The sequence below is a fragment of the Falco biarmicus genome, chromosome 13, assembly GCF_023638135.1.
Source record: "Falco biarmicus isolate bFalBia1 chromosome 13, bFalBia1.pri, whole genome shotgun sequence".
In the NCBI taxonomy this organism is placed as follows: Eukaryota; Metazoa; Chordata; class Aves; order Falconiformes; family Falconidae; genus Falco; species Falco biarmicus.
In genome coordinates, this window is record NC_079300.1 from 5,285,542 (window position 1) to 5,311,596 (window position 26,055).

The 26,055-nt window shown below is 38.7% G+C and overlaps 1 protein-coding gene across 1 annotated transcript in view; it reads left to right on the forward strand.

Moving 5' to 3' along the window:
* The window catches only part of LOC130158416 (multiple epidermal growth factor-like domains protein 6), a 200,947-nt gene that overhangs the window by 93,274 nt on the left and 81,618 nt on the right, over positions 1–26,055 (forward strand). Inside the window, exon 5 of the mRNA XM_056359147.1 lies at positions 17,840–17,962. Coding sequence (XP_056215122.1) covers positions 17,840–17,962 — 123 coding nt within the window. The remainder of the gene's footprint in view (positions 1–17,839; positions 17,963–26,055) is intronic.

Below are 26,055 nucleotides of genomic sequence, written 5' to 3' on the forward strand. Positions count from 1 at the left end.
GGTGGTGAAATTGTTCCAAGATACAAGTAAATGATCAAAAAGTGATATCAGCTCCAGGTGGAATTTTTGGCTTATTGATTTTTTTTTTTTTTTTTTTGTCTGTGGTTAGCTACACTACATTTAAAACCAGACAAGAGAAGCAATGGAAAATAGGGGAATATCCTACAGTAGCATAAGCTGGCCAGATGATGCAACAGTTTTTCTGGTCTTTTACAAGTTTAAATTAAATGGAAGATTTCAATTTTAATGTAAGTAGCAAGGATACAATGTGCAACTTCAACATAAAAAGACAGAAATACAGTATTAAATGTAAGTATTCAGTGTTAAGGCTCCTGAGATGCTGTTTGACTAGGTTGTTATTCTTTTAAATTTAAATATGCAGTAGTACTTTTTCAAAATCACTTGAACAGACATGCTATTTCTCTTTGAGTAATAATGATTTACCACCTTTTATTTTATCTTTTGGATGTCAGGGTAGTAGCATTACCACACTGAAACTAAGTCATATTTCTTGTATCCTATATCATTCTCTTTAGCAGCATTTGACAAGAGAAAGAAGAATACTATGTTTCCAAACTACAAAACAGCCATACTTCCTTACGAGAATATTAGAAAACTTAAGTTATGAGGCACGTTTTAATAACTTCAGTCACATGTACTCAAAGCAGGCATAAGCAAAGTATTAACTGATGTAGTATTTATGTAATAGAAGTCTTGGTGTTTACTGTGTAGCAAGGACTTACGACCATTTTAAGGAGATTTCTAGACCCTGAGATGAAATAATCTCTTTTTGGTTTGTCACTGTGATAGAATGAAGGTGCTCATGAATTTACTGTAAATAGAATTTTCTAATCATCCTCGGGAAAATTAGAAATATATGGCAGAATAACAAACCAGCCATTCATCTGTTGGGTTAAATGTACTAACGTGAACTTAACAAGCCATGTCGTCTTTTAACACATGCAAAGGACCAAATTATCTGCTGAAAGACTGACATTATGTAAATGTAACATTTGCTGGACCTCTAAACCCTGTGATTAAATTACTGTCTAAATTATTCTGCAATATGAATGTCGCCTACAAAAAGAAAAGCTGTAAAAGAAATGACTGTGACATCTTCTGGGTTTGCAGTATTTCCATAATGAGTATTTGAAATGAACAGTTTGTATATATAACTCAAAATCTTAATGAAATAAGAAGAAAGTGAGTGGAGGATATGACGTGAGGAAAACTTACTCTACAAAGAGTAATTTATCCCAGGGTTTTGGCAAGACTTTGTTAGCGGGAGAAGCACGGCTCAGTTAAAAGGGGAATTTCATCCACAAATCAAAACCTGTCACTGGAGAGATGCTTCCCAACTTTCCTCTGTGGATGTGTTGGGTAATCAGTGGCAAGTAGCCTTCTTTCACTTAGGACATTGAGAGAGACACGTCTGTAAAACAGCAAAAAATAAAAATGGAAGAGTGTGCTGAGAAGTAATTATGTCCCTGAAAGGCTGTGTATAAATTGTTCCCTGCAAATAGATATCTCCTCATGCAGAATAACTGATCAGTTAACTTGTACTGTATCATTAACTCATGTAAATTATCTTACTTGTATTTCACTCATTCAAAAAATTAAAATCTAGCAGAAGAAATGTGTTTCAGCAAATGGAGGAATTGAATGTTTTATTAATTGGCTACTTAGTAAGCTATAACAACAACAGCGGGGAGAGGCAGCACTTCACAGAGTCATTAATTGAGCCTCATGGTACACCTGCGAGGTGGAATGACTGACTGATAGCCCTTTTCCGATTACTTTGCGCTAGAGGCTGCGGTGACGGAGAGTTAATATTCTCCTGAAAATCCGTAAAGGCCATTTTTTTTTTTTTTCCCTCTACTGTCTCCATGAAGCCCCAGGTGGAAATTCAGCCCAGATGGAAAGCAGCAAAACTGAGGTGCTCAGAGAAATGACTTGATATCCACCTGCACTGGAAAGTTAAAGATTTCTTAGAAAAGATGGTCAGTCTGGCCAGCGGTGGTCCTCAGCAGATGGATTTGGGGGGTACTTTTTTGCATGGATCTTGCATTTCTGATCAGTTTTGCCGCAAGGTTTGTTGTTATCGTAAGGGGAGCCGGACCAGATCTCCACAGTCCCCAGCAATATTTTATAATCGAGAGGACTGGTTCCAACATGTGGGAATCCTTCCTTGTTGTCTCATCACCTTGATGGGACTTCTTCATTCTTTTTATATATGTTTGTCATTGTAATTTATAATGACCAGAAAATTTAGTGTGAACTTTACCTGCAATGCATACATGTTATCTTTTCTCAGACAGCAAAGTTTTCCCGAGAGCCTTATTCACTTGCTTGCTTCCTGTGCCAAATCCTGTAATAGGAGAATCAGTTGTATTGTTTAGATATAACCAGCTTATTCAAATTCTGTGGAAATCCAGATGTAATTTCCAGATTAGTTCATGTTTCCACAAGCCGTGCAATTGTGGTACTATTTTCAGATGAAGCAAATCTTTCTCAATCCTACAGACCATCCATAAAAACTCACCTCTTCCCCTCTGCCCCCCCCCCCATGTGATTTCGTTCAGTGAGAGCGAGAATGAAAAGGGGTTTAATTCAGGTGATTTTGTAGTGATGCTCCCTGTTTCAGCAAAGTATGGTAGTTTATTTCTCCTTGCTAGAAAAAGTGCTTTTTTTAAAAAAAAAAAAAAAAAAAAAAAAAAAGCTTGCAGGTGTCCTGTTGATTTCCCTTCATCCAAACCCTTCCTGTTGTGTGGGAAGAAAAGTAGAAAAATACTGGGCGGTTGAGGGGGAATAATAAACATCATAATAACAGAAAATAAAAACTCTAAACTGCTGCCTCCATTCCTCAAACTATTTGCAGATTCAACCAAAATGGCATCTAAATGTTTGAAACTTTGTTTTTATTTATGCCTTGTCCTCACTGTCTCACTAACGTACCATGGCCCGTACACAACTGGGAGAAGACCATGCAGAGCGACTTACTGGTTTGTAGCATTTCCTCTTTGGAAGTGGAAATACAATTTTTCTGTGCAACTGTAACAAAGTTACCTCCAAGATTCCCTTCACTTTTTGTTTGAAAAGGAAATATTTCTGTTTTTCCTTTCTCTTGTTCCTCTTCCTATTTAGTCAGTGCCCCATAAATACATCTGCAAATAGCTCCTGCTCTAAGTAGTTCAGTTTGCAATTAAAAATACGAGGAAAACAGGTAAGCATGAGAATCAGTGGCAGGTATATTCCCTGGTTTTCTAATTTATTCAAATTCTGGAGGAAATGAGATACACAGGAAAATAGATGACTTCAGATGCTCTGAGGGTGAGGGCTGGTCCTATATATGATAATCTCTGAAATATATACTGCTCTTAGTTATACCATAATCCCTGATAATTGAGAAATTTGGTCATTTCTGGCATAAACATGAGTAGTTTTTCAATATCTTGCTGTTGAGCTTAAATTACCACAGGTTTACAATTTTGTAACTATAAACTGAACTTTGTCATTAATTTTTCAGCATTAAAAAGAAAAAGTAGGCTAAACTTGAGCTATAGATGAAGTATTTAAAATAATTTCCCAAAGCCCTTCATAAATGTGACATTGATTCATTGATATACAGACCATTAGCAGTTAGTCTCCTCTGTTCATCTATCATTTCAATTATCTCTAGACTTCCCCAGGGTCTTTGACAAATGGGAGACAATTTGCATTTTGTACATTAATGACCTTGGCTGAATTTGTAATTTTATTCCCCCCATCTTATAATTATACGTTAGCATTTGAGGGGAAAACCCCACAAAACTATAGTTGGCCAGTTTTTAATTTAACCAGAAGTGTACAGCTGCTGAGGTGGAGGAAAAGGAACAAATATGAAAAAAAAATAAAAGCCTAAAAGTATTTTGGATTTTGTGAAGAACTTTTACCTAGGATGCAGATTATAGCAAGTTAAGTGTGATGTCTGTTTTGCAGGGGAATGTTAGCTCTCTGGGTTGCAAGCTTAGAAAAGCTGTCTCTTGGTCCCTCTGACAACGCACAAGAGGAATTTCGGGAAAAGATCCCTTGGGGGGGGTGGGGGGGTGGGAAGAGAAGAAAGTAGATGAAAAAGAGCCACATTTAAAAATATATATTTCAGAGGTGTATGGTGCTGTTAGATGTCCAAGCATACTTTGTTACTTTACACCATCAATCATCTATCTCCTCTATAGTGGGCCAAACTCAGTAGTAAAGAGAAAGTAGGAATGATTGTCATGGAAAGAAATATTTTCCGAGCTCCTTTCTTTTCTCCAGTACACTCGCTGCCATCCAGCCTTTAGCTTAGGCACAGCGGCAGTCCTCGAGGACCACCAGCCACAGTCCCACCGTGTGGTCTCCTTTCTGCCATGTCTAGTCCCCTAGTTTGCCTTCTAGCTCCTGTTCACAGTGCGGTTCCGACATAGAGATTTGAGCTTTGGTTTTTTCATCGTTTCAAGTGTAAAATTATTTTCAACAATGCCAAAGCATTCTTAAAAGGTATTTTGTATCTTCTGATAAGCATGTTTATTAACATTAATTTTTGTGAATCTTTGCATGTGGGAAGAACCACAACCACCTCTGAGTGTTAATGTTTTCATATTAGGTCAGACAAAGGTACCTTTTTTTAAGTATTGCTTTTCATCCAGAGGCGTTGCAAAGCTTTTCTGGAGTAGTACATAGACAGACTTCCTCAGTTGCTAAAAAAAATTTCCATTAATAATTTTGGGTTGTTTAAGACTCCCAAATAATCCTTTTTAGCTTTTTGTTGCTGTTGTTGTATAGAAGATTGCCTATTAAGTTAAACTACTAGTTTTCTTCTGTCTTTGAACCTGTGGTCTTCTGCTCTATTGATGTAGTAACCAAGTTTTAGTGTTACTTGTGTTGCTCACTGTACACATCTTTCCCATGTTTAAAAAAAATACGTGCGGAAACGTCCACATGTTACCATTTTTTTCCCACTGTTAATGCTCAGAATGTGGGTACCCTGGAGAAGCCATATAAGGATTTAGTAAAAATTAAGCTTTTTAAGCTTTTAGGCAGGCAAAGGAAGTGGTACGGTATTCACAGAAGTAAAATTCACAGCTTAAGTACCCTGTAATTGAAGATCAGCTTGATGGCCTCACAGCATCAGTTCCTCACCAGAAAGCTTCACAGCCAGCTTTCAGGATTTTGGGGCAGCGTGCTGTTTTTTAAGCAACGCAGGGACACGTATGCAGTGCAGTGCATCCCACGTGCTGGTGATCACTGCCTTCTCTAGGAATGTTCTGCAGTTGTTAAAAATTCACTGTTGCCATCACTAGCAGCAGTGTGGTATCTGAGATACGAGTCTTTGCCTTTTCCTTTGAACATGAAATCGTTGCAGTCTCTCAGACAACATCAGGTGGTAACTGTTGGCAACAGCTACGATGTTAGGAGCGACGTATGTTTCTGGCTAGATTTTCAGAACCATCCATAACATTATACTACATGTACTTTGCTCATATATCACACTTCCCTTTTGTGCGTCAGAATGAATTTGGCTGTCTCTTCCATGCAAAAAAGTAATTAGCTTGGGTTGAATGTGAGGAATTTATTTTTTAATTGGAACTGAAGGGTGAAATTCTGAATGTGGAAACCTGAGCTGTGAACTGGTGTTGACCTGTGGCCTTGGCACTGCAGCTCTCCCGCCTAGATGCTCACACTTAGGAGGGACTTATGTGTATAGCAAGAAAGGTCTTGGTCTTCAATAGCATTTGTCCAGGGTATGTTCAGATCAGGCTGTTCAGCCTCGGATTCTTCTGACGTACGTGTACAACTGTTTTTCCACATGCTGAAGATCTGGCAGTGTTTGGTTTGAAGAGGTTTGGTTAAATTAGATGCTCCGAGTGGTCTGGAAGAGTGAGCTAGAGATCAAGGTAAACATATTCATTGATTTATTTCCTCACTCTTTTAAAAACAGGACTCAGGCTCCAAACAATAGATGTGCCCGTGGAATGTACTTGTTTTGCCCGTTTTGTGCGCTGCACACAAGTGCCAGGTGGATATGTATTTATTTCCTCACAGCCTCTCCGGCCATGTTTGGATTTTTCTACCCCTGCTAGTATCTGCCCTTTGATGTCTGTTTTTGATTTATTGAACATCTACAATAGCTCTTTAGTACTTCAAATTTATTTCTAATATGTGTTCTGTTTAAGAGTATTAAATTTAATACTTTGACCTTAGTGCTGCTCAAAAATATATAGGTGGTTATCCAAAACCCAACAACTTTATAGGAGTGTGTTATTTAAGTTTTTACAATGGTATACCCTTTGTTAATAGTGAGGAACATAAAAAATATGTCTGCTGTTTGCTGTGAGAAAGGTAGAACAACGCATGTTTTAAGGTGTAATGATCATGTTTGAAAAGATCAACTGATGTAGTAACTGTGAAGTTTTAAATTATTTATGCCATCTCACTGATGCCTTGCTGAAAACACAAATGCAAATTTCTTTTCAGTTTTGACCTCTGAAAAAATTGAGCATGGCGCTCTATCAAAACCAGATGCCTGACATCCAAGTAGATTTAAAAGGAAAATTTAGTTTGTATTGGGAACCAGAGTGTGAAGTTTGGGTTACATAAAACTGGCTCTTTCTGGCTCTGGTATGAATCAGTTTTAGCAATGCAGAATTAACAATTTCAGCCCTCTAATTTCTGCCTGTGATCACCTCTGACATTTGGTGGTTTAAAAACCCTGAGATCACATATTTTTATAACCAGAACTCCCAGGCTGTAAAACTAAGTCTGCTACCTCTGCTAACAACAGCCGCTACACGTGGTGAACACATGCACTTGCAGAAGCGGTGAATGTCCCAGGTTCAAATGCCAGTGTCAGGCTGAGGTAACTTTCTGCCAGATTGTTGTTTCTGCAGTGTCTGACTTACACCATCACGCTGAGGCTGATTTATTTGTTTTAAAGGAGACCTCTGTGCTTGTCTGCTAGGAAAGGCCCCGAGAAATCACAGCAGTTCTCTGCTACTCATTGCTAATTTATCTGGGAAAAGAAAATCTTATTTCTTCCATCCTTTGCTTCGAGTTTGCCATTAGTAAAAACTGTATGCAAGTTTGTGGTTTGTACATCTCTTTTCAAAGCTTGATATAACTCTATAACCAAGTTTAATCCTCCCACTTGAGTTCCTTAGTGGGAATTCCAGTTAAAGGATGCTCACCTCACTGCCATTTCTGGTGAGAAGGATCCAGACCTCTCTGAAATATTTAGCTCCTGTTTAGTGCTAAATGACATAGCTGCCTTTCTGAAGCACCCAGCGGCTCCCGTTCATCGAGGTGCTCAGCCCTGAATAACGCTGCTTTTTGTGCACGTAGGCTATTGCATGCTGTGCTCCTTAGCAAACCTGCCCTGCAGTCACAATAAGCAATAGTTAACAAGCACCCATTGGTGTCAGATAAGTTAGAAGAATTCAGAAGACAAATTAGGCAATGAAGTCTCTGGGAATAATGACTTCCCTTGGGTTTCTGTACAAATTAAACTGATGAAGATTTAATCTTTTTTTTTTTTCTTTTTTTCTATGGGTTCCTTTGCCCTTGACACACAAGATCAGTTACTAGAAGACACAGTGACTGAGTGCAGCTAAGTGCTATTGGCATATGTCTATGTAAACGAAATAACGAGTTCTCATTTATGTCTCTTGTAAACAAGTGACCTGGTTGTATGATTGTGTTTCAGCCATGCGGGCAATGATTACAGAAAAGTTATTTTCTGTAGTAGAAAGTGAGATGACTTTACAACTATAGTTAGTGTAGGATTTTTGTCAGGGCAGTGAGTAATTCTGCCCACATAACTTTCAGGAAGATCTAGAAATGGAAAACAAAAGATGGGAGAGAATATTCAGGAGGATATAGGAAGAAAGAAATATTTAACCCATTTAAGTCAGTAGCGGAGGCGTACCATTCATTGCTGTTTGATCTAATCCCAGGCTATATCTGATGATGAGTAGATCCTGTTCTACTAGTGATTGACATTGACTGGCAAGGACAGCTATTAAGAAAAATAAGAAAAGAAAGTAGGAGCTTCCATTCAAATCTCAATAATGAATTCCAATTCTAAATCAGAAGCTGGGCATACATCATCCTTTCTCTGCTGAGAAATCTTTTACATTCATTTCAGTTTGTAATGGTTTTGGGGAAAAAAAAAAAAAAGAAAAAAGGTTTTAATTATTCATGTGAAAAATGAACTAATTTGCTCACATGCTTAGTCCTGGGGTTAATTATATTATGTAAAAGAATAGTTCATAAGGAACCGGCTTATTACAATAGGAATGCCCTGAAATTTAAGCTGCTTAATTTGTTACCTTGCTCAGACTGTACTATTGTAATAATCAGCCTGTTTGTATGTTAAGCAGCAGCTTCTGGACTTGTGGCTCTGGCCCTGTAACGGGGGCTGTAGGCAGGCGATGTGGTTTGACATGCCCTCTGCTGAGGGGTTCCTCCTGCGCCAGCGTGATCGCTTTGCACCTGCCGTTCTGGTCACACTGCTGGAATGACATCAGATAGTGTTTTGTACCAGGTGAGAGCCTGCCCCAGTGGGAATTGAAGCACCAGGATTTACTGAGGAGTGCTTCAAATGTCCCTTTTCCACAGCATTGCAGTGGAAGGGAGAATGCTTCTGGATTAGAGACATTTATTTTACAGGCGTAGAGAAAAAGAGCTGTGCATTTGCAGTTTGATCGGTTCTTTTTCTGAGTACGGAATAAAGACAGAGGAAGAGACAAAGCTAGCATTTATCTCACTTTATTCTACACTTACATTAATACTTTTTTTTGTCATCTTTTCTGCAACTAGAAGCTAAAACCATTATTTGAGTTACCTTTCCTTGAATGTTTGGAAGCCAATTTTCGAATGAGCTGTTCCTGTAGTGCCCAGTTCCCTGTTCCTGCATCCTGCTGGCTGGAGCTCGCCTCGCTCAGACTCCTGCTGTGGCTAACTCCAATTGCTGCTTACATAGATTTTCAAGGAATAGCATACCAGAGCTTTTAAACACCCCATGTTGCACATGGGTACCAAAGTATGCCACCCCTAAATTGGGCAGAATCTGACCCATCATTATAGATTTTACTTGGAGCAAACATATTTATTTGTGCATGACATTGTTCATTCACCTCTTCTCCTGGTGAGTCTGAAAGACATCAACCATGTACACCTCTATCTTTATCTTTGGTTTTGTTATTTATGTGGTGGAGTATTGCAGTGCTCTTCACAGGGTGTGACATCTTAAATCTCTTAAAAATACATGTCATCGAAGAAGAACAGCAAGGAAACAAAGGCAGCAGCTCGTGCATTCCTGCCTTTGTTTCCTTGCTGTTCTTTTTTGATGCCAGCGCTGTATATCTCTGAGCTTGCCTTTTGTTCTGTGGATGCTGGCACTAGCTAACCCACAGGTAACGCTGGGTTATTTACACTTACGTATACTGGCTGTCATTCTCCAGTTATCTTGGCCCAAGAACCTCCATAATGTGGCATAGCCGAGATTTTTTATTTATTTATTTTTAATATGGAAGCAAGTAGTTCTTTTATTAGAGGAATATATAAAACTTAATTAGGAGATTTATAAAGCTTAATGACTGTAAGTGCTAAGTTTTTTTCTATATCCCTTTTCAATTCAGTTCTGATTACTCGATTTATAGGAGATCATAGGAAGCTGGAGGAAAAGCAGCAGTTCTGCATTTAAATTTTCCAGAGATACAAGAGCAAGAGAGGCAAGTTGGACATCTTGTTGGGGTAATAGAAAAAGCTGGGAAAAAGCCAGCCCTGAGTTTGTGACCTGATATCTTCTACTGATTTTCTTACCCAGGAAAGCAGAAGGCAGCAAGATTCAAGCCTGTCTCGGGTTCAGGATGCACTTTGTGAACTCTCCTTTAGGCACCAGGACTTGGCTTGGCTAGAGGCAGCCGCCTGGCTTGTGCTTTGCAATTCATATTTGGGATTTAGCACTCAAAGCAGAAAAGAAAATCCAGTTGCTAAGACTCCTTGCTAATAATCACTGCTTTGGAAATAATCTTTAAAGAATGTTTACCTGCCTGCAAAATACTTAAGTGCTTCTATTGTGGAATCAAACTTTCAAAGTTCAAAGTCTTTTCTTGTTTGTGTGTGCATAACCAGCGCTGGTTGGTACTAGAAGTTAGACATACTGCAAAGAGAATGCATTTTTAGGGCAAAAGTACTTTTAGACAAAAGCAAGGGCTTTTAGGGATGGCACTGCAGAGTCCTGAATTCTTTCTAAAAAGGCTCCATTTTGTGGCATGAAAAGTTGAAGTGGAAAGTAATCCATCTCAGCAGAGCTCTGATGTAAGGAAAGTTGCAGTACAGCAGACGATGCTTTCTTTTATGTTTTGCTCATAACCATCATAGCAGGCAAAGGCAAACACTTGTCTAATTTGATAAAATATCTTTAATTGCAGCAACGGTACTTGAGGTTTGGGCTGGATGCATAAGCTCTGTTTGTAATCATAGTTCCAGCCGTACTCCACAATCATCTCCAATCATTGCCAATTAGCATCCGTTAGTCTGTTGTTGCTTAATTCAGATGTTCTGGGATGTTTAGTTGCATTATTCATACCTTGTCTGGGAAAACATATTCTAAAAATGAGTACTATTACAGGATTTCTTTGTACTGTGATAGATTTTTTTTTTTTCCCTGCCTCTCTTAGTTATTCTAGTTAATTTAGAAAGGAAAACTTTGTTCATGATTTTAGATCCTGCATTTCACTTTTAGGAAACAGTTATTCCTGCTTGATAGAGAATTTGAAAGAGGGATTAAAAAAGTAATAATCAAAGCCGGTATTTTTTCACAGAACAGTTTGGTTTTGGAAGTCGTTGTTGCAAAATGTCATTGATGCTCAAGACATTAGGAATGAAAAGAAGGAAAAAAAAAAAGAGAGCAGCCATGTATATGGTTACGGAAGACTGCCATAACCAGTAACAGATTTTAAAAGGACTTTTAAATCCCAATTTTCAGAACAGAAACTAGTCATTAGTTAGCAGAGAGAGGGAGTAGGAGAACTTGAGGTGGAACAGGCCATCTCTATACCTGCAGCAGGGCACTGAGCATTCTCTGCTGATGCACAAGATGGATTACAGGTCTTGTCTAATAGTGCTTGCCAGGATTTTGGGGTTTAAGAGCTTGTTGTTTCACTTATTTAAACTTTGAGCCTGTTTTTCCCCTCTACAGAATTTTATTCTGACTTCAAAGGAGTTATCCTTAATGTGAGCAAGTGCAAATGATTGATGAATCTGTTTGGGTTTTTTTCTTTAGATGATGATTTTAATAAAAAGAAGTTAATATTAAATATTAGTGAAGTATATTTAACAAGGGCTATGCTTGACTTTTGGTTTTGCACCTAAATCTCATGAAATGGCATTTAGTGCCCCAATAACAAAAGAAAGCAAACTGTGCCAGAGACACACATCCCCGAGGAACGCGGGCCATGCACACATTTGTTACGTGACTGATGTTCTCTGCGTATATGAAAGTGACATGGGGATAAAGAGAAATGAGTGCAGCAGTAATTTCTTAAAAAAAAAAAATAATGAAAAAGAGGAGATGATAGCTTGTGAAAGCACAAGTACTACAGCTGCCAGTGGAGACAGTGGCAATGATGGGTGTTTTCTGAGAGTTCACGCATGGAGAATCTGTGCCAAACTCTCAGGTAAGTTTGTTCCACTAATCAGACGCTTGTTAATAACTGCTCAGATTTACGATACTTCATAACAGCAGCAGAAGAAATATTCGTCCTGTTATTGACTTTGTGGAGGAAGAAAACCTAATAAAGCATTAAGAGTGCTTAATCAATACACATGTAGGACTGCTTGACTATCAGAATGAGCAGCTTTGTTTTCTATTCAGGCAGATAATTTATGGTTAGCGCTGGAAGTGATGTATGTAATTTATGTTTTAGAGACAATTACTGTTCAAAGACAACTGTTACAAAGCTCTTGCAGAAAATGAAGAAAAAGACAACTGCAGTCTCTGGGGTGTGAGCATTGTGCTCAACAGCCTGTCTGGTATATTTGCTCTTCGCGTTATATTTATGTATAACGTTGCTATGATGTATGTGTGCATGCACTTGTGTCAACTGTTGCGTCATAGCAGTGAGCAGCCTTAAAAGTTCAAATCAACTTTCTCAGGTTTCAGGATTTTTTAGACATATGGGTTTGGTTGCAGACCATCTGGGCCATAATTTTTAAAAAACAGTGTCTAAAACTGTAAGTTAAAGAGCTACCTATTTGCTGGATCTTTAGTGCTTTTTAAAAATTGAATCAAATTATTTAGATCTATAAATGAGATGATGTGAAGTGTGCATTATGACACTTGCCTATATGACACCTCCTTATAAAAGCAAATTTTAATATAGTTGCATATATACTCATTTCTTCATGTACCAGGCACTCGGGATATGGTAAGGTACACATCTAGGTGCATTTAAATTGAACCTTATAAACTACATGTAGGCTTTGATTCTAACCATCATAAGGGTTTTATACCTGAAAGTATTAGTTATATTTTCTGAGTTAGAAATTCACATATTCAAATTGCTATGAAAGTCAATGTAAGCTGCCAGTGCCTGTTAGCAAGAGTAATCAAACCTCTTTCTTAGATAAAGATATTTAACATCTAGTCCTGAAATCAGACCATCTTCATCATAGCCTTCAGGAGAAAATGCCAGCTGGGAAGAAGTGTTATTAGTGAAATGCTGTCTTCCTTCTAAATAAATACGTACTTGTTACTTTGACCCCTAATTGAAGCACGGTGTGTTAGCCCAACACTTTTAAACTAATCAAAATAACCTCTCTGTGATGGTGGGCTTTGTTCATGTGGTATTGCAATAACAATGTGAATGATTTTACAGATTTTATTCCACTTCAGTGATTTATTACAAGTCCAGCGAGCTCTGACACACACTGAAGTCAGCAACTTATGGGTCAGAGCACAGGTTAGCCCCCAAGGCTGGTCACTGAAATGGCAAGTTTGCGTGTGGTTGCATTAAATAAATAAAATTGCAGCTCATATACAGCTGATAAATATAGAAACCTTGGAAAATAGGTTTTAAATACTGGACTGCATTTACAAGATTCTCTTTGTTATCTTAAAATGAATCTTTATTAACGTGTATCACATAAAATTTTTAATGCATGAACAGGTAAAATATACTTACATTTATACATCATTTAAGTAAATTTAAGTAATTTTAATTAAAAAGTACTTAAACTGTACTTTAAAATACTTTAACCATTAGGCAATGGGTTACCTGGTGGGTCCCATAAAACTACCACTGTTGCCAAAATTAAAGGGCGATTCACTGCCCTGTTTTCCTGCTACAGAAGAGCAGCCTCTCACAGGCAGCCCTGCTCCGTGCAGATGCTTCTCCTCCGGCAAGGCTGTCGGGTCCTGCACTCAGGGCAGGCTTAATCCCTTGGTGGCTTTTGAAGATGCTGAATGCAGCTCCATGTGGAGAACCTGCAGAGCTGCAGCCCACACCGACAGCTCAGCGTAGAGGTGTGTGAAGAAGACTCCTGCCCTCATGTATTTCTGCTTTTTAGACTCATTTGGGTTTTTTTTCTTCATCTGTTTGCTACATTTAGAGAGCAAGCAAATAATGCAGGACACTTCTGTTAGATTTCAAATTGAATTTATTTCTTTTAAAAGAAATGATGAAGAACACTTTGTCCAGTATTTACTTTTATATAAGGTGTCCATTTATTTGTAGGAAATCTGAAATCACCTAGACTTTCATAAAAACTTGGTGAAGGGTTTTTTTTCCCTGGAGCTGAGGATTGCTCTGACTTGCTGTGCTGTGTGATATTTTCAGACAGGGATTGAGCAGCATTAAACAAGAATGGTGAAGTAAATGGATTGGAATCAGTCCTTCTCCATTTAGCATATAGCTCCTAGGCATATTTAATTGCTCAAAGGTGGTCCATTTCATGAAAAAAAAAAAAGTAAGGCGTGATCCCCCACATATATCAAATACTTGATGAGACTTTTAGACAAAAGAATACCTTTTTATATAGTGCCATTCTTTAATACCACATGTGCAGGCAGTGTGGGATGTACGCACATGTCTACAAACCATATTCTGGCATACTAGTAGATTTAAAAATATACTGTAGGTTTTTTTTCCACGTGTATGGTAGACAGATCATATATAAAGTTAATAGCAAGTTAATCTAGGTAAAGGGTTTTTTCAAAATTTTTTTTCCTTAAAACTTCATGTGGCAGGATTGAAAGCCTCACATAGAGTATGTCCCATAGATAATGTTTTTGTGTTGCAACATTGGCTCTATAAATAAATGTGAAGCATTGCAGTAGCAAACATCACATTTATTTTTTTGAAGCGCCTACAGCATGTCATTACAGATGGATTGATAGTCTTGATAACATTGAACTTTTGTCAGACCTAACGTGGCAGACTTGTTACATGTCAGAAATTTTCTGTCATTTTTCTTGCTATTCAAAAGGCAAATATATTTGCAACCTTGAGTGACATTGAATATGGAAAGCAGACAGAAATTTATCATTTGACAGAATTGTTTTTGTTGGTGGTTTTTTCCTTTTTTTTTTCCTTTTTTTTTTTTTTTCAGTGGCAAAGCTGTAATCGGATTTTAAAATTCTGACTACTCTGTTTTTAGGAATATTGTGGCTGATAAGAGCTGTATGAACTGTCTTTTTACAAATGTAAACCACATTTTTTATTACTTCACATTCAGATCATTTATTTTTTGCTTCTTGGACTGAGGCAACATCTGACCTTTATTACTGAGTCGCACAAAACAACTTGGCAGGGTACAGGCAATGGAGAAGGTCTTGTACAGGAGGCCGTTCAGCAAAGGATGCAGATGCTTAGAGAGCAAATTTTCATAACACTGAGGTTGAAACTAGTACAATTTATACCTCGTGAGTGTGTTCCTTCAACGTGAGTGCTTTGTAATAGCGATAAAGTTGTATCAAAGAGCTTATTTTGATGACTTAAAGTCTAATTTAATTTCTGAGTTATGATGATTAGCTTTAAATGAGATGTCTGTTTAAGGAGACATGTGGATAAAGAGTCAGGTTTTCTGCATATAATAGAAAAAGCATTGGATTTCTGGTGTAAGAACCAGCAAAGAAATGGATGATAACATTTCATCAAAGGATGAGAACAAGTATTAAGGCAGAGACAAGGAAATCCTCCACAGAACATTAAGAAGACAGAGAGTTTGAAGAAGAAGATGAGGTTATCAATCATATAGCACCGATACTTTTGGGGGGCAAAGCTCATAGGTGAACCACAGCATTTTATGCTGAATAAGAAAGAAAAAAGATTTCTGATTGCTAATAAAAACACTCTGTAATCAAAAGGAAAAACATTCTATACATTAGTATGCAATAGCACTATGCACTTCTGAATGTATTATACCCTAGTGAAATCAAGAGGATAATGATTAGCTCCTCAGCTAGAAAGGTTTTCTTCCAATATTTTGGTTCAAAAGACAGACAGTGGTGTTAACAAATTGGGCTGTATATTGTAGACCACATCACTTAGTCAATATTTTGTGCTAGGAGGTCATGTAGTACTGTAGGTGCTAAACAGTGTAGAAGAATAAAGTAGTTATTATTCCCATTATTTTGTTTTTAAAAAATTAACAGAGCAAGAGATTTTATTAGTTTTCAATACTGTTAGTATAAATAGAAGTCGAAGCTGTGGAGCAGGGTTATTATGTGGCTCATTACTGTTTATTACCACAAGGCACATCAAGATGTCTGCAGGTTAGGGGGAGTAAATCATTTGGAACATGCCTGTTTTGTCGATCTTCTGCACGATGCTCAGTGCTAGCACGCTTTCTTCCAGTGCTTTGAGGAATATGCCTAAAATCTGTCGCTTGTCATATGTTCTCTCTGTCTCTTGCTGAAGAGAAGCGAACAGACGAATGTCTTATTTTGGTATGATTTGTTTTTACATTCAGGAGTGGGGGGAAGTGTTTTTCTTTGGAAAAGTTTCTGTCTAAATTGTGTTCCCATGAAATTGAGAAGAGCCTTGCTGACTTCACGCGAGTTAGGCAGAATTTGGTTTGTAGTGTAGCTCTGAGATAGCTGAATATTTTTTTTCTTTTATATAGCTTTCCAATGTTTTCCAGTATCACTGAGGACAAAGTTTTGTTGTCGGTTATTACACTGAATTTAGAGCTGCAGAGAAATGCAAGGGTTTTAGTGAGTTTGTGCCTCTTCAGCTGCACTTTAGTAAATGTTGATGTTTCATGATACACTTTTCTTTTAGCTTTTTAGTAGTCTGAAACCTCCCCTAAAACTTCTTTTAACCTGTGTTTTTTAGCCAGGATCAGAAAAGATCTATTAATGTTAAGCTTAGGCTCATTGAAGAGCTAACAAACCTTGGTAAATCTCAGTCTTTAACAGCTAAGGATTGCAGTTGAAAGGCTCTCACCTCTTGCATGAGTGTGAAATTCTTTCTTTTTTTTGAGTTGTCTTTGCAGCACTTTGTATTTCTTTTGACCAGAGTCTAATTAGAAGTTTTTAAAAAAGCTCCGTTTGCCCACTGGAGATGTGGAGTGCTGCTAATATGAAGTAACTGTGATTTTTTTAGTCACAATGATGCTTATCTTCTGTTGCTTTATCTTCCTTCTCCTGCTTTTCTTGCTCTCTAGCCTGAATGTAATGTGTGATCTCTACCAGTGCCAAAGGCCTTGCGGGTGTGAGATCTGTCACCTGCATTCTCGTGCCAGGTTTGAGAAGCTGGTGTGTCCCCTTAGCTCTGGCTTTCCCCTTACTAACATGCTGAGGAGGTCTGCTCTGCGATCAAAGCAGTTCAAGTCATTTGTCAAAAAATGTTACAAAAGACATCCGCAGCCCATTATTCTTACGTGGTTTTGTTGCTGTCCCTGCTTACCCCCCTGCACTGATGAATTACGTGTCTGTGTGGCATTAACGCTTCAGAGAGAGCAAAGCAAGCAAGAAAGCATTGTGCAAGTACATGTTCCGGAGTAGATGAAATCAGTGCAGCAAATACCTGCTGATTTTGTTACATTTACTTATCCCACTTGACAAATTTTCTAGTTTGGAAATATTTCCATACCATCTGTTGTCTCCGATCCTGTTCAACAGAGCACTATTGCTGGCCTGATGATTTCTTCAGAAATCCTTATGCAGGGTATATAAAAACATGGGTTAAAAAGCAAATGTCTTCACTATTGATTCTTCTCAGCCATTGGCTAGCCTATTTACTTATTTATTCCTGCGGTTCTTTAATGGTTTTCATTTATAATGTGTAAGGTTCTATTTTTGCATGTAGGCAAGCACTGACTTCATCAGGTGAATGTGTGAGGTGTGTAGATACTAGTGCATGTGTATCTGAAGGAAAGAAGGACCTTAACTGACTTCAAACACTACCACCTTTTAGAGGTTTCTCATCTCTGCCGTGACTGCTAGAAGCAACCTCATGCACAAGTGAGCCTGGTGGAAATGACCATAAAAAGATTATTCCTGATCTGGTTGCGTGGAAGTGGGAAGTTGGTGTGTTGGGTAGAGCCTGCAGCTGGAGCTGGGCAGACCCTGCAGCTTACCTCATGCAGAAGTCGGGGAGCAAAGTCCCACCGTAGCACCTCTTGGTTGAGCTGGGGGGCACAGCAACAGAGCTGGGAGTCCCTGCTCCTGCGGTTGCCTCCAGGGGCCTTAGCTGTGCATCTTAGTAACTTTTTCATTTCATCACATCACAATCATACACAATTGTCCTCAGATAACCAGGTAATGTGGTCAATGCTCACTATTTACTGACTGCTGTGTATTTTCTTCCTTCAGACATAAATGAGTGCACCACTGAGAACGGTGGCTGCCATGACCAGTGCTGTAATACCATTGGCAGCTACCACTGCAAATGTCCAGCTGGCCAGAAACTAGAAGAAGATGGCAAATCGTGTGGAGGTAACGTTTTGTACTGTGTCTCACTGCTATTAAAAAATGAGAGAAGGCATTGGAAAGGAAAAGGAAATGTTAGCTTTTATCTGGAGCCAGCCAAAGAGCAAATATTCAGAGTTGTCAAGAGTGCAGATCTTCTCATGTCTGGATTATGAAGATGTAACTGTAAGAACACTTCAAAGCGTTGGGGTTTTGTTTTCTTTTTTATGAAAAAATGTTATCACTTAACCTGGATTGGCTGTGCCATGTTCTGATTATGGAATTTCCATCATCAATTTAAAAACTTGAAGAAAGTGTATATGTTTGATAACATTTTGCCTGTCTCTAAAACAAAATGGTTCTTATCAGAAAACACACATACATTTTTTTGCATTTCAATCACAATTCCACAGCTAGAGATTAACTGAATAAAAAAGGATTTTAAACCACATGCTACATAAACCCATGTGTCTCCTTCCTAAGGGAAGTATGTCTAGTTAGTGCATTATAGGGTAAAACTTGTTCTTATGCAAAAGCTTGACTTTGTGAAGAAGCAAAACATCACTTAAGCTTATGTTAGAACACATAATGAGTTATGGTTAGACTTCTTAAAGACACACGGGTAAACAAAGAGTGGGTATAAACGAGCCCATCTGATCTGTTGAACCTACAGTCACTACATTTTTTGCATCATCAGATGCTGCAAAAGGTAGAGGAGATCAGGTGTGGGTGTACTGTATTGCAGGCCAGAGCAGTTCCTCTTCTTGAACTCTCCTCTAACACAGGTAATGAATGTTTGCGGCTGTGTGATCTTGTGTGCACTGGCTGTGTGCCTGGATTGCACCCTCGATTGCATTTTATTGCTGCAATAAGTATATCGTTGACATATTTTTATTATCTCAAGTTGAAAGGTACTAGGTTAGGTTTTCATGAAGTGTATTACCATCTTTTCACAAGAAACCATCTTCTCTGGCTTTTCCTGTTGCGTGGTATCTCACAAATTCCTTTCTTCCAGGATTTCATTTTACCATTGTCCTTCAACTCCTTTCTTAAGGTTTGTACAAAGCAATGTATTTCTTGGATGTGGTCATCTGCTTTATCCTAACTTTATAATCCATTTGCCTGCACTCCTTTTTTCACTAGAAGACGATAGAATTATTTTCCACACCAGCCTATCATTTGATATCCAACTCGACAGTTTAAATAAGCTGTAGATGGTTATTTTAGATTGATTGAAGTTTTTTGCGATGGTCCTCTGTGCTTTCATTTTGGCCTTTTGAGAGCTCAAGCCAGAAATACTATGCATGATTCACAGATTCCTGCTACTTCACCTCAACCTTCTCTTGCCTCTTTCAGGGACTGGCTGATAATATACCCATGAACCGGTCTGCATGTTGGTGGCTACTTATTGCTTGCAGATCTGCATAAAGGTTGTCAAAAAAATAAGTTTTTGAAAACAGGTGTCCTACTCACTGGGATCTTAAATTGCCTAGTCTGCAAGAGCCCCGTTTCCTTTAAAATACTTTTGTGTTAGTAAGTTAGTTAAATTAGTGTTCCTTCTGCACAATTCTTCTTTTCTTAAAATATATTTTAAAAGCTAGTAGTTTGACATTCTTTAAAAACCTCAAGCAGAGCTTAAGGTGTTTGATTCCTGTACTATACACTATGAAAGCAGGAATTGCAGAAGCATATATTAGTCACAGATTTGAAGCTGCTTTTTGAACTCTTCAGACAAAAATGGAAACCTACAATAAACTGTAAATGCTCAGGTCATAGAACAAAGTGAACATAGGGGTGACACTAATTACACTTGAACTTTTGTGGAGATAATGATGATGAGCGTACGGCTACGCTGACTTACAAGGAAGCCAATTTCTAGTCATCACATGTTACAATATAAGCAACTTAGTGGTTGATCACTACATGTAAGTAGTAAGTAGTAATGTAAGTAAGTAAGAATTAAGTGAACTTCCAAACGAAGCTGCGTGTGCTGCTGGAAGGTGCTGGATCTTTCAGGACGTGACACTGAATTGCTGTTTTATTGATGCCTCTGCATTGCTCAAAGGGGTCATTTTGCAGATGAGAGTAAAGCAGCTTCTCATTCAGGTTAGCCAGCGTTTTTGGAGGAATAAGGCTTATAGTTGTTCTCAGCAGTTACATTCTTTCTTTCTTTATAGCATCATTGTGCTTTATGTTACCCCTTAGTCTAAACTCGAGCATTAAATAGATGTGTACTATTGTTCTGCTCCCATTATCCATCTCATGGTTGGTTTTATTTCACTGGTGAGTGAAATGATCAATTGGTGTACAGGCTTTTCTATAAGCCAAGGTACAAATAAAGTGTATTGTTAGAAAAGCACCATGGAAGTGGTACAGATTTTATTCAGTAAGTCATTATTAGTGCAAAGATTGATCCTGTTTTTCAGAAATAAAATAGAGCATCCTTCTGGCAAAAAGGAAAGATGTTGTCAGAATTATTAAAAAAAAAAAAAAAAAAGCTTTATTAATTGGTAGCTGTTTAATGCTAAGGAAGGGAAAGTAGGTAAAAATTCACTAATCCAATAACGTAATGAAGTGTACTGCTGATTTGATCAATAATAGTTGGGGGGGGGGCAATTTTAGGAGACCCAAAGGCCTAATTTCCCAGCTAGAATAAGCTGAGGATGCTCAGCATCTCTGTCTTCTAGGGTGTCAAAGGTGTGTGCAAGACACAAGGCTCTGTGAATATGCAACATGTAGCAGCATAAAATAGGCAATGCAATCTTAAAATAAGTTATTGCTATCAGCATTGACTAAACCTTGCCTTCCTCAGGTGGTTCTGCGGTTAGAGGTGTTGGTTAGAGGCATGTGGGGAAGGGGAGTGAGCAGCACAGCCTTGGGCAGCCCACGCTGCTGGGACCGTGCTCCTTCTGAGTCCTGTAAGGATATTTTCTAGCTAAGTGGGGGCTCCTATGGCAGGAGAGATCATTTAGTTATGTGGTATGTAAAGCCTTACTTAGAGAGCGATACTTACATCAAGAGGAAAGGTGTAGTAACGTGAAGGCATGTGCATCTATATAGAAATGCCAACCAGAGCAGTGAACTGATTAGCCTTTCAAAACTAATTATCTACATGTTGTACGGCAGATTTTACTCTCCAGTGTTCATGGACAGATCTTCAGTTTTCTTATCTGACAGAGAAATATTTTCTGGCAGATAGTCACGTAGGCATTAGAGATTTTGACAGAAAGCTCATACTTACCTTTTGCTCTTCCTGTGTCTGATGGAAATTAATGATGAGAAAGGATTTGGATTTAAATCACTGCACAAATAATACAACAAATTAATATTTGACATTTACCAGTGTGTGACTTGTCAGCCTGATTCTGTGCCCTGTGCATCCGTACCGGCGTTCAGTGTTTCGGGGGCAGTCAGGTCAGTGTCCGTGGGTGGATTTGCTCAGAAAGCTGTGGCTTGGTCTGGGAAAGGCAGAGGAGATGTGTCTCTGGGCGCGACACCTCCCGATGCATTAAGCAGAGGTACCACTGGCTTCCTGCACCAGTGAGAAGGCACGCTGGGAGATGGATGAGTATTCTCATTTAATATTTCATACTAATGCGAAACAATTCTACTCGAATGTCACAAAAACCAGAAATGGTATTTTCCAAACATAAATACCATTTTAAAACTCCATTATTGGCACAAGTCCAGATCCATGGGGGATGCTGAGGCTGCAGCTACAAAAGCATATTTTCACACATGAGTAAGCTCCAGAAGTCAGATTAAAAAAAAAAAAAAAAAAAGGTTGTGACCTTATGTTAACCTTCTTTGGTAAACTGTCATTTCTTATTTATATTATTGTGCTTTCATCTGTCAAGGCAACTGAAGGAAGTTAGAGGCAAATGAAGTCCTATGATTAGCTGTTGATGAAAAGAAGCTTTTCTTTTACTGATTAGAGTAATACTGCAATCACTGTAACCCCGTTCCCAGGGGTTTTGGTCAAACCTGGGAGCCCTGGCAGGTTTCCTGACTTTTGCCAGAGGGACTTTCTGAGCAGCTGTGTCCAGAGCCAGTGTGTGACTGTGCGAGGCCACCGCTGCTTACCCTGGTAATGTAATATAGTCACCAGTGTCACTGATTCAGCCCGACCTCTGGTCAGACAGGAGCTCTCCAAACACTGTTGCCACGGAGGGGTTAACAGCTCAGCTAAGAAGGATACTGAGGGATTTGTCTAAGAAAAAGAAAACGTTTATTACAATGACCTCGCCATCTATTTAGCCTGTAAGGTTTGAGGTGTAACTTATTCTTGTCAAACCGTTTTTGTCGAAGAGAACGAACATGCAAATTCTGCATTGGACTGTTTTCCTTGCCCAACAAATTGATGTACCAGGCTCCTGCCATGTCCTGTGAAAAAAACCCTGAAGGATGTTAATACTTTGCACCTCTAGGGAAATGCCAAGGAGCTTTTTAATTCATTTAATTTTTACTAGACAGGAGAAATTAGTCCACTGGAGGGATTCAGGATGCTTTCACATTGTCTTATCTCAGAAAGTTGCTTTTGACTCATAATGCTATGGCATGCCGTTTCACAGAGCTGCATGTTTTCAGGGACACTACACTGTTGGAAGGAAAACAATGAAAATAAAATGTATTTTAGAAAAAGAAAAAAATATACCAGTCTGGTTATAGGTGCAACAAATACTACTTTGCATGAACTCAAATCTCAGGGCAATCAAGTGAAGGCACTCCTAGATGAGGTGAAGCTACCCAGCCTTCTTCATCTTTCTCTATTTTAAGACTTTGTCTTGAGATATGGAAATAAAACCAGTTGCAGGAATAGTATCATTAATATCTAATTATTTGTAACTGGATTACTGTGCCACTTAATGTCTACCTCAGAGAATGGAGGGAACAGGCAACTCCGTCTTGTGACCTTAACTGACCCTGGGGGAATGATTTTGATAACTAAAATATTTTATGTGATTTTTTTTTACAGCAATTCAAAAAGGAAGAGAAAGAGTTGTGAGGCTAAAGAGGACAAAACCTCATTTCTGGCATTTCCAACCCTGTCACTAGGTGCTTTCAGGTACCCTGGGGCTCCAACAGGAGTTCTTATATCAAAGTTGGAAAACTCCAAGTATTTAAGTTTCAAAATAGAAAAAAAGCTGTGATGCACTCTGTTGGAGGCCACAGAATAAACATTTTCTTCTCTGTAAGTTTGTGCATCCAGAATACTGGTAGATCTCTGATCATTTGAAGTGAATTCAACAAGAAGCAATACCTGTTTTTATACATAAATGTTGTTTATTTATGATTGCTTCTACCTGTCAGATCAGTATTATTAGTCACAAATACAAAGCATAATTACATTATTTTTATTTCAGATCCCAGCTGATAAAAATCAAGGGCTCCCTTACTCCTCTTACAAAGGAAAATATATTAACGAAGATTAAGAATTAATCGTGCATTTAAAATGCTATTTAGCATTACGCAGTCAGACTTCTGTGGTTTTCTGGAGATGATTGAGTTTAGGCAGGAGAACTGTGCGGTGTTTGTGCAAGGCTGCAGAGAAGATTCGGGCAGAAACTACTGAAGACATTCATAGATACATTTGCAAACTTCATTGGGAATGAAATTTTATTTCTATTCCTGAGTAATTCTTTTGGAAATTACCAATTCTCATTTTGAAGCATTTGTCTCTGGCTCTTGAGAAGCAATGAAGGCTGGAGGTCGTTTGTCTGACCTTTCCTACGCACTCCTGTGCTGCACTCGGAATTGGCTGGGATCAATAGCTGCGAGAAGCTGTTGCACTCTCCTAGGCAAATAGTGTCATCTTTCTGCATTTGTCTCTTCGTGGTAGTACTACAGCAAAAAGTGTGCTCCCAATAAGTTGTAAAAATTACAACAGACTCATAGTAAAGGTAACAATAACTGGAGGTTATTGGACACTTTAAATGAATTACCTGGATCCTGATTAACGGCAAGCCCAAGGCAGACAGGAACCTGAGCTGAATTTTGGTGAGCTCGTTTCAGGCTGGCAGCACGTAGCGAATGCGGTGGGTTGGTTTGGTCAGTCCCCTCTCGTTTTGTGCGCCTTCCCAAGGCTAATCCACTCAATTACACGCAGGCGACACACGAACCCTTTCAATCTTATTAAAATATATCGTATAGCAAACTTGACAAAATCACATTTATTTTCTGTCTGACCTGTTTCTCCTCAATCAGGGAAGGGTAGGTGCATCACTCGGACCAGAGCCAGACACTTCCAGCCTCTTTTTTTTAAGCCCTTATGTGGTAGTCTTAGCCGGGAAGAGCACCTGATGCTCAGGTAATTGATTTTTTTTTTTTTGAGTTTTAATTGCACTTGTTTAGGTTTTCCCTGATTCATGCTGGCCTATTGCTAAAGTCTCCCCACCCCTCTCTTACACACTGAGCAAAGACGGCTGTGAGCTAAACCACATAATTTCTCACATCTGATATCCCTCAGGGTAGATGAACTAACAGTTATGACAGCTACCTCCAAAGTGAATATTGCCATTGAAGAGTGAGCTCGTTTATCCTGGATGCGTGTTTTATTGATTGGAGTTAAGGACAGGCACAGTCAGTTTTCAATCACTTTTTAAGCACAAGTTTCGTGCAGACCAGTTAGGTAGAAACGGCTGGTGTCGAGAGCAATATCCTAATCCGAGCCTTCAGAGCAGCAGCCGAAGGAGTCCTACCTACATTTGCAGCCTTGGCTCTCAGGGCAGACTGGGACCACTTACATTTCAAGAATTCAATGATTATTTCAAGATAATCTTGGTAAATCTCTTCTTTTCCCATGGAGGAAAAATTTCTTTATTCCGTTGAAGGGTTTTTTTGGTGTCTAGGTTTTTCTCTTTGAATGCTTAATTCATTTCTAGCATGTTAATAAAAGCCTTTTGCATAAGAAAAAAGCATGCAACTGGCAGTTTAATTTTCAGGTTACATAAGCATTACACAGGGTTGGGTGTAGTGCAGCTTGTCGGCATGTCATATGTTTCCTGCAGCACATCTTCAGCTGTGTTCCAAAGCGGTGTGTTTTTTAAAAAGCACAGTATTATTCATAAACCACAGAAAACTGGCACCCCGTTCTGCATTTCAGTTGTTAGATGAATTATTGATCACTGATTTGATACGGACTGAAAGGGAAAAATAGTTTCTAGATTTTTCTCTAGAAAAGGCCTCCCAGGTAACAACAAACGAAGAGTCCCATCTCTACGGCGTCTGCTGGTCTAGTCCATATGGCGCTTGAAAGCGCACCGTGCGTCACAGCTGATTATAGACGCGGCACACGGGCTGCTTCCCCAAGGCTTCCAGCTCCCTTGTCTTCCTCTGGGATCTGAAAAGCCTCACATGGGCTCTACCAGCTGGAAGGAAATACTTAGAGGGAACCGTAACTTGCTATTATCTTTGGGAAGGAGCCGTTGCGTGAAATGCAGGGAGAATGACAGAGGTCCCCTTCACGGTGTCTCTGCGTGTGACTCCAGTTCTTGCAGTTGTTTGTTCAGGAAGGTGGGTGTGAGCGAACATACTGGCCTGAAAAGTTTTCTTTGTCCAAACTGCTCAATGCATGAAGCTTTATTGATTAGCTTTCAACAATGAAAGCATCATTTAAGGTTTGGAAATGTTATAGTATTTGCTACACCACTCAGGGATTTAATGTTGTTTAATTAATGCAAGAGCTTTGAATAGCTAGATGAAAAGCACTATATAACTATATGAGAAGACTGCTATTGTCCAGACAAAATATAATATTTAGAAATAATATGACAAAAATGATAGACTGCAGTACAAATATGTTTTGAGATATTTCTAGGCTCTGATTAGTTTATATTAGCTAGTTCCTAGCATTTATGACTACTTTTGAAAGGCAGGTTATGGAGAACGTGAACATTCCACTGGGCTGATTGACAATAATTAGTTTATTTTAGAGGAAAGGAAAGAAGCATGGTATTGTTGCAACCAACTAATGTGAATTAAAAGCCAGGTAATCTTTTCTGCAATTACAGGGATACAATGATTGCTGTTGTCAGAGAAGAAAATACATTCATACTTTTAAGAATCGTTGTGTAGGAAGAGCTTCGCAAGCCTGAAATTGAAGCTCTGGTCATGGTCTCCAA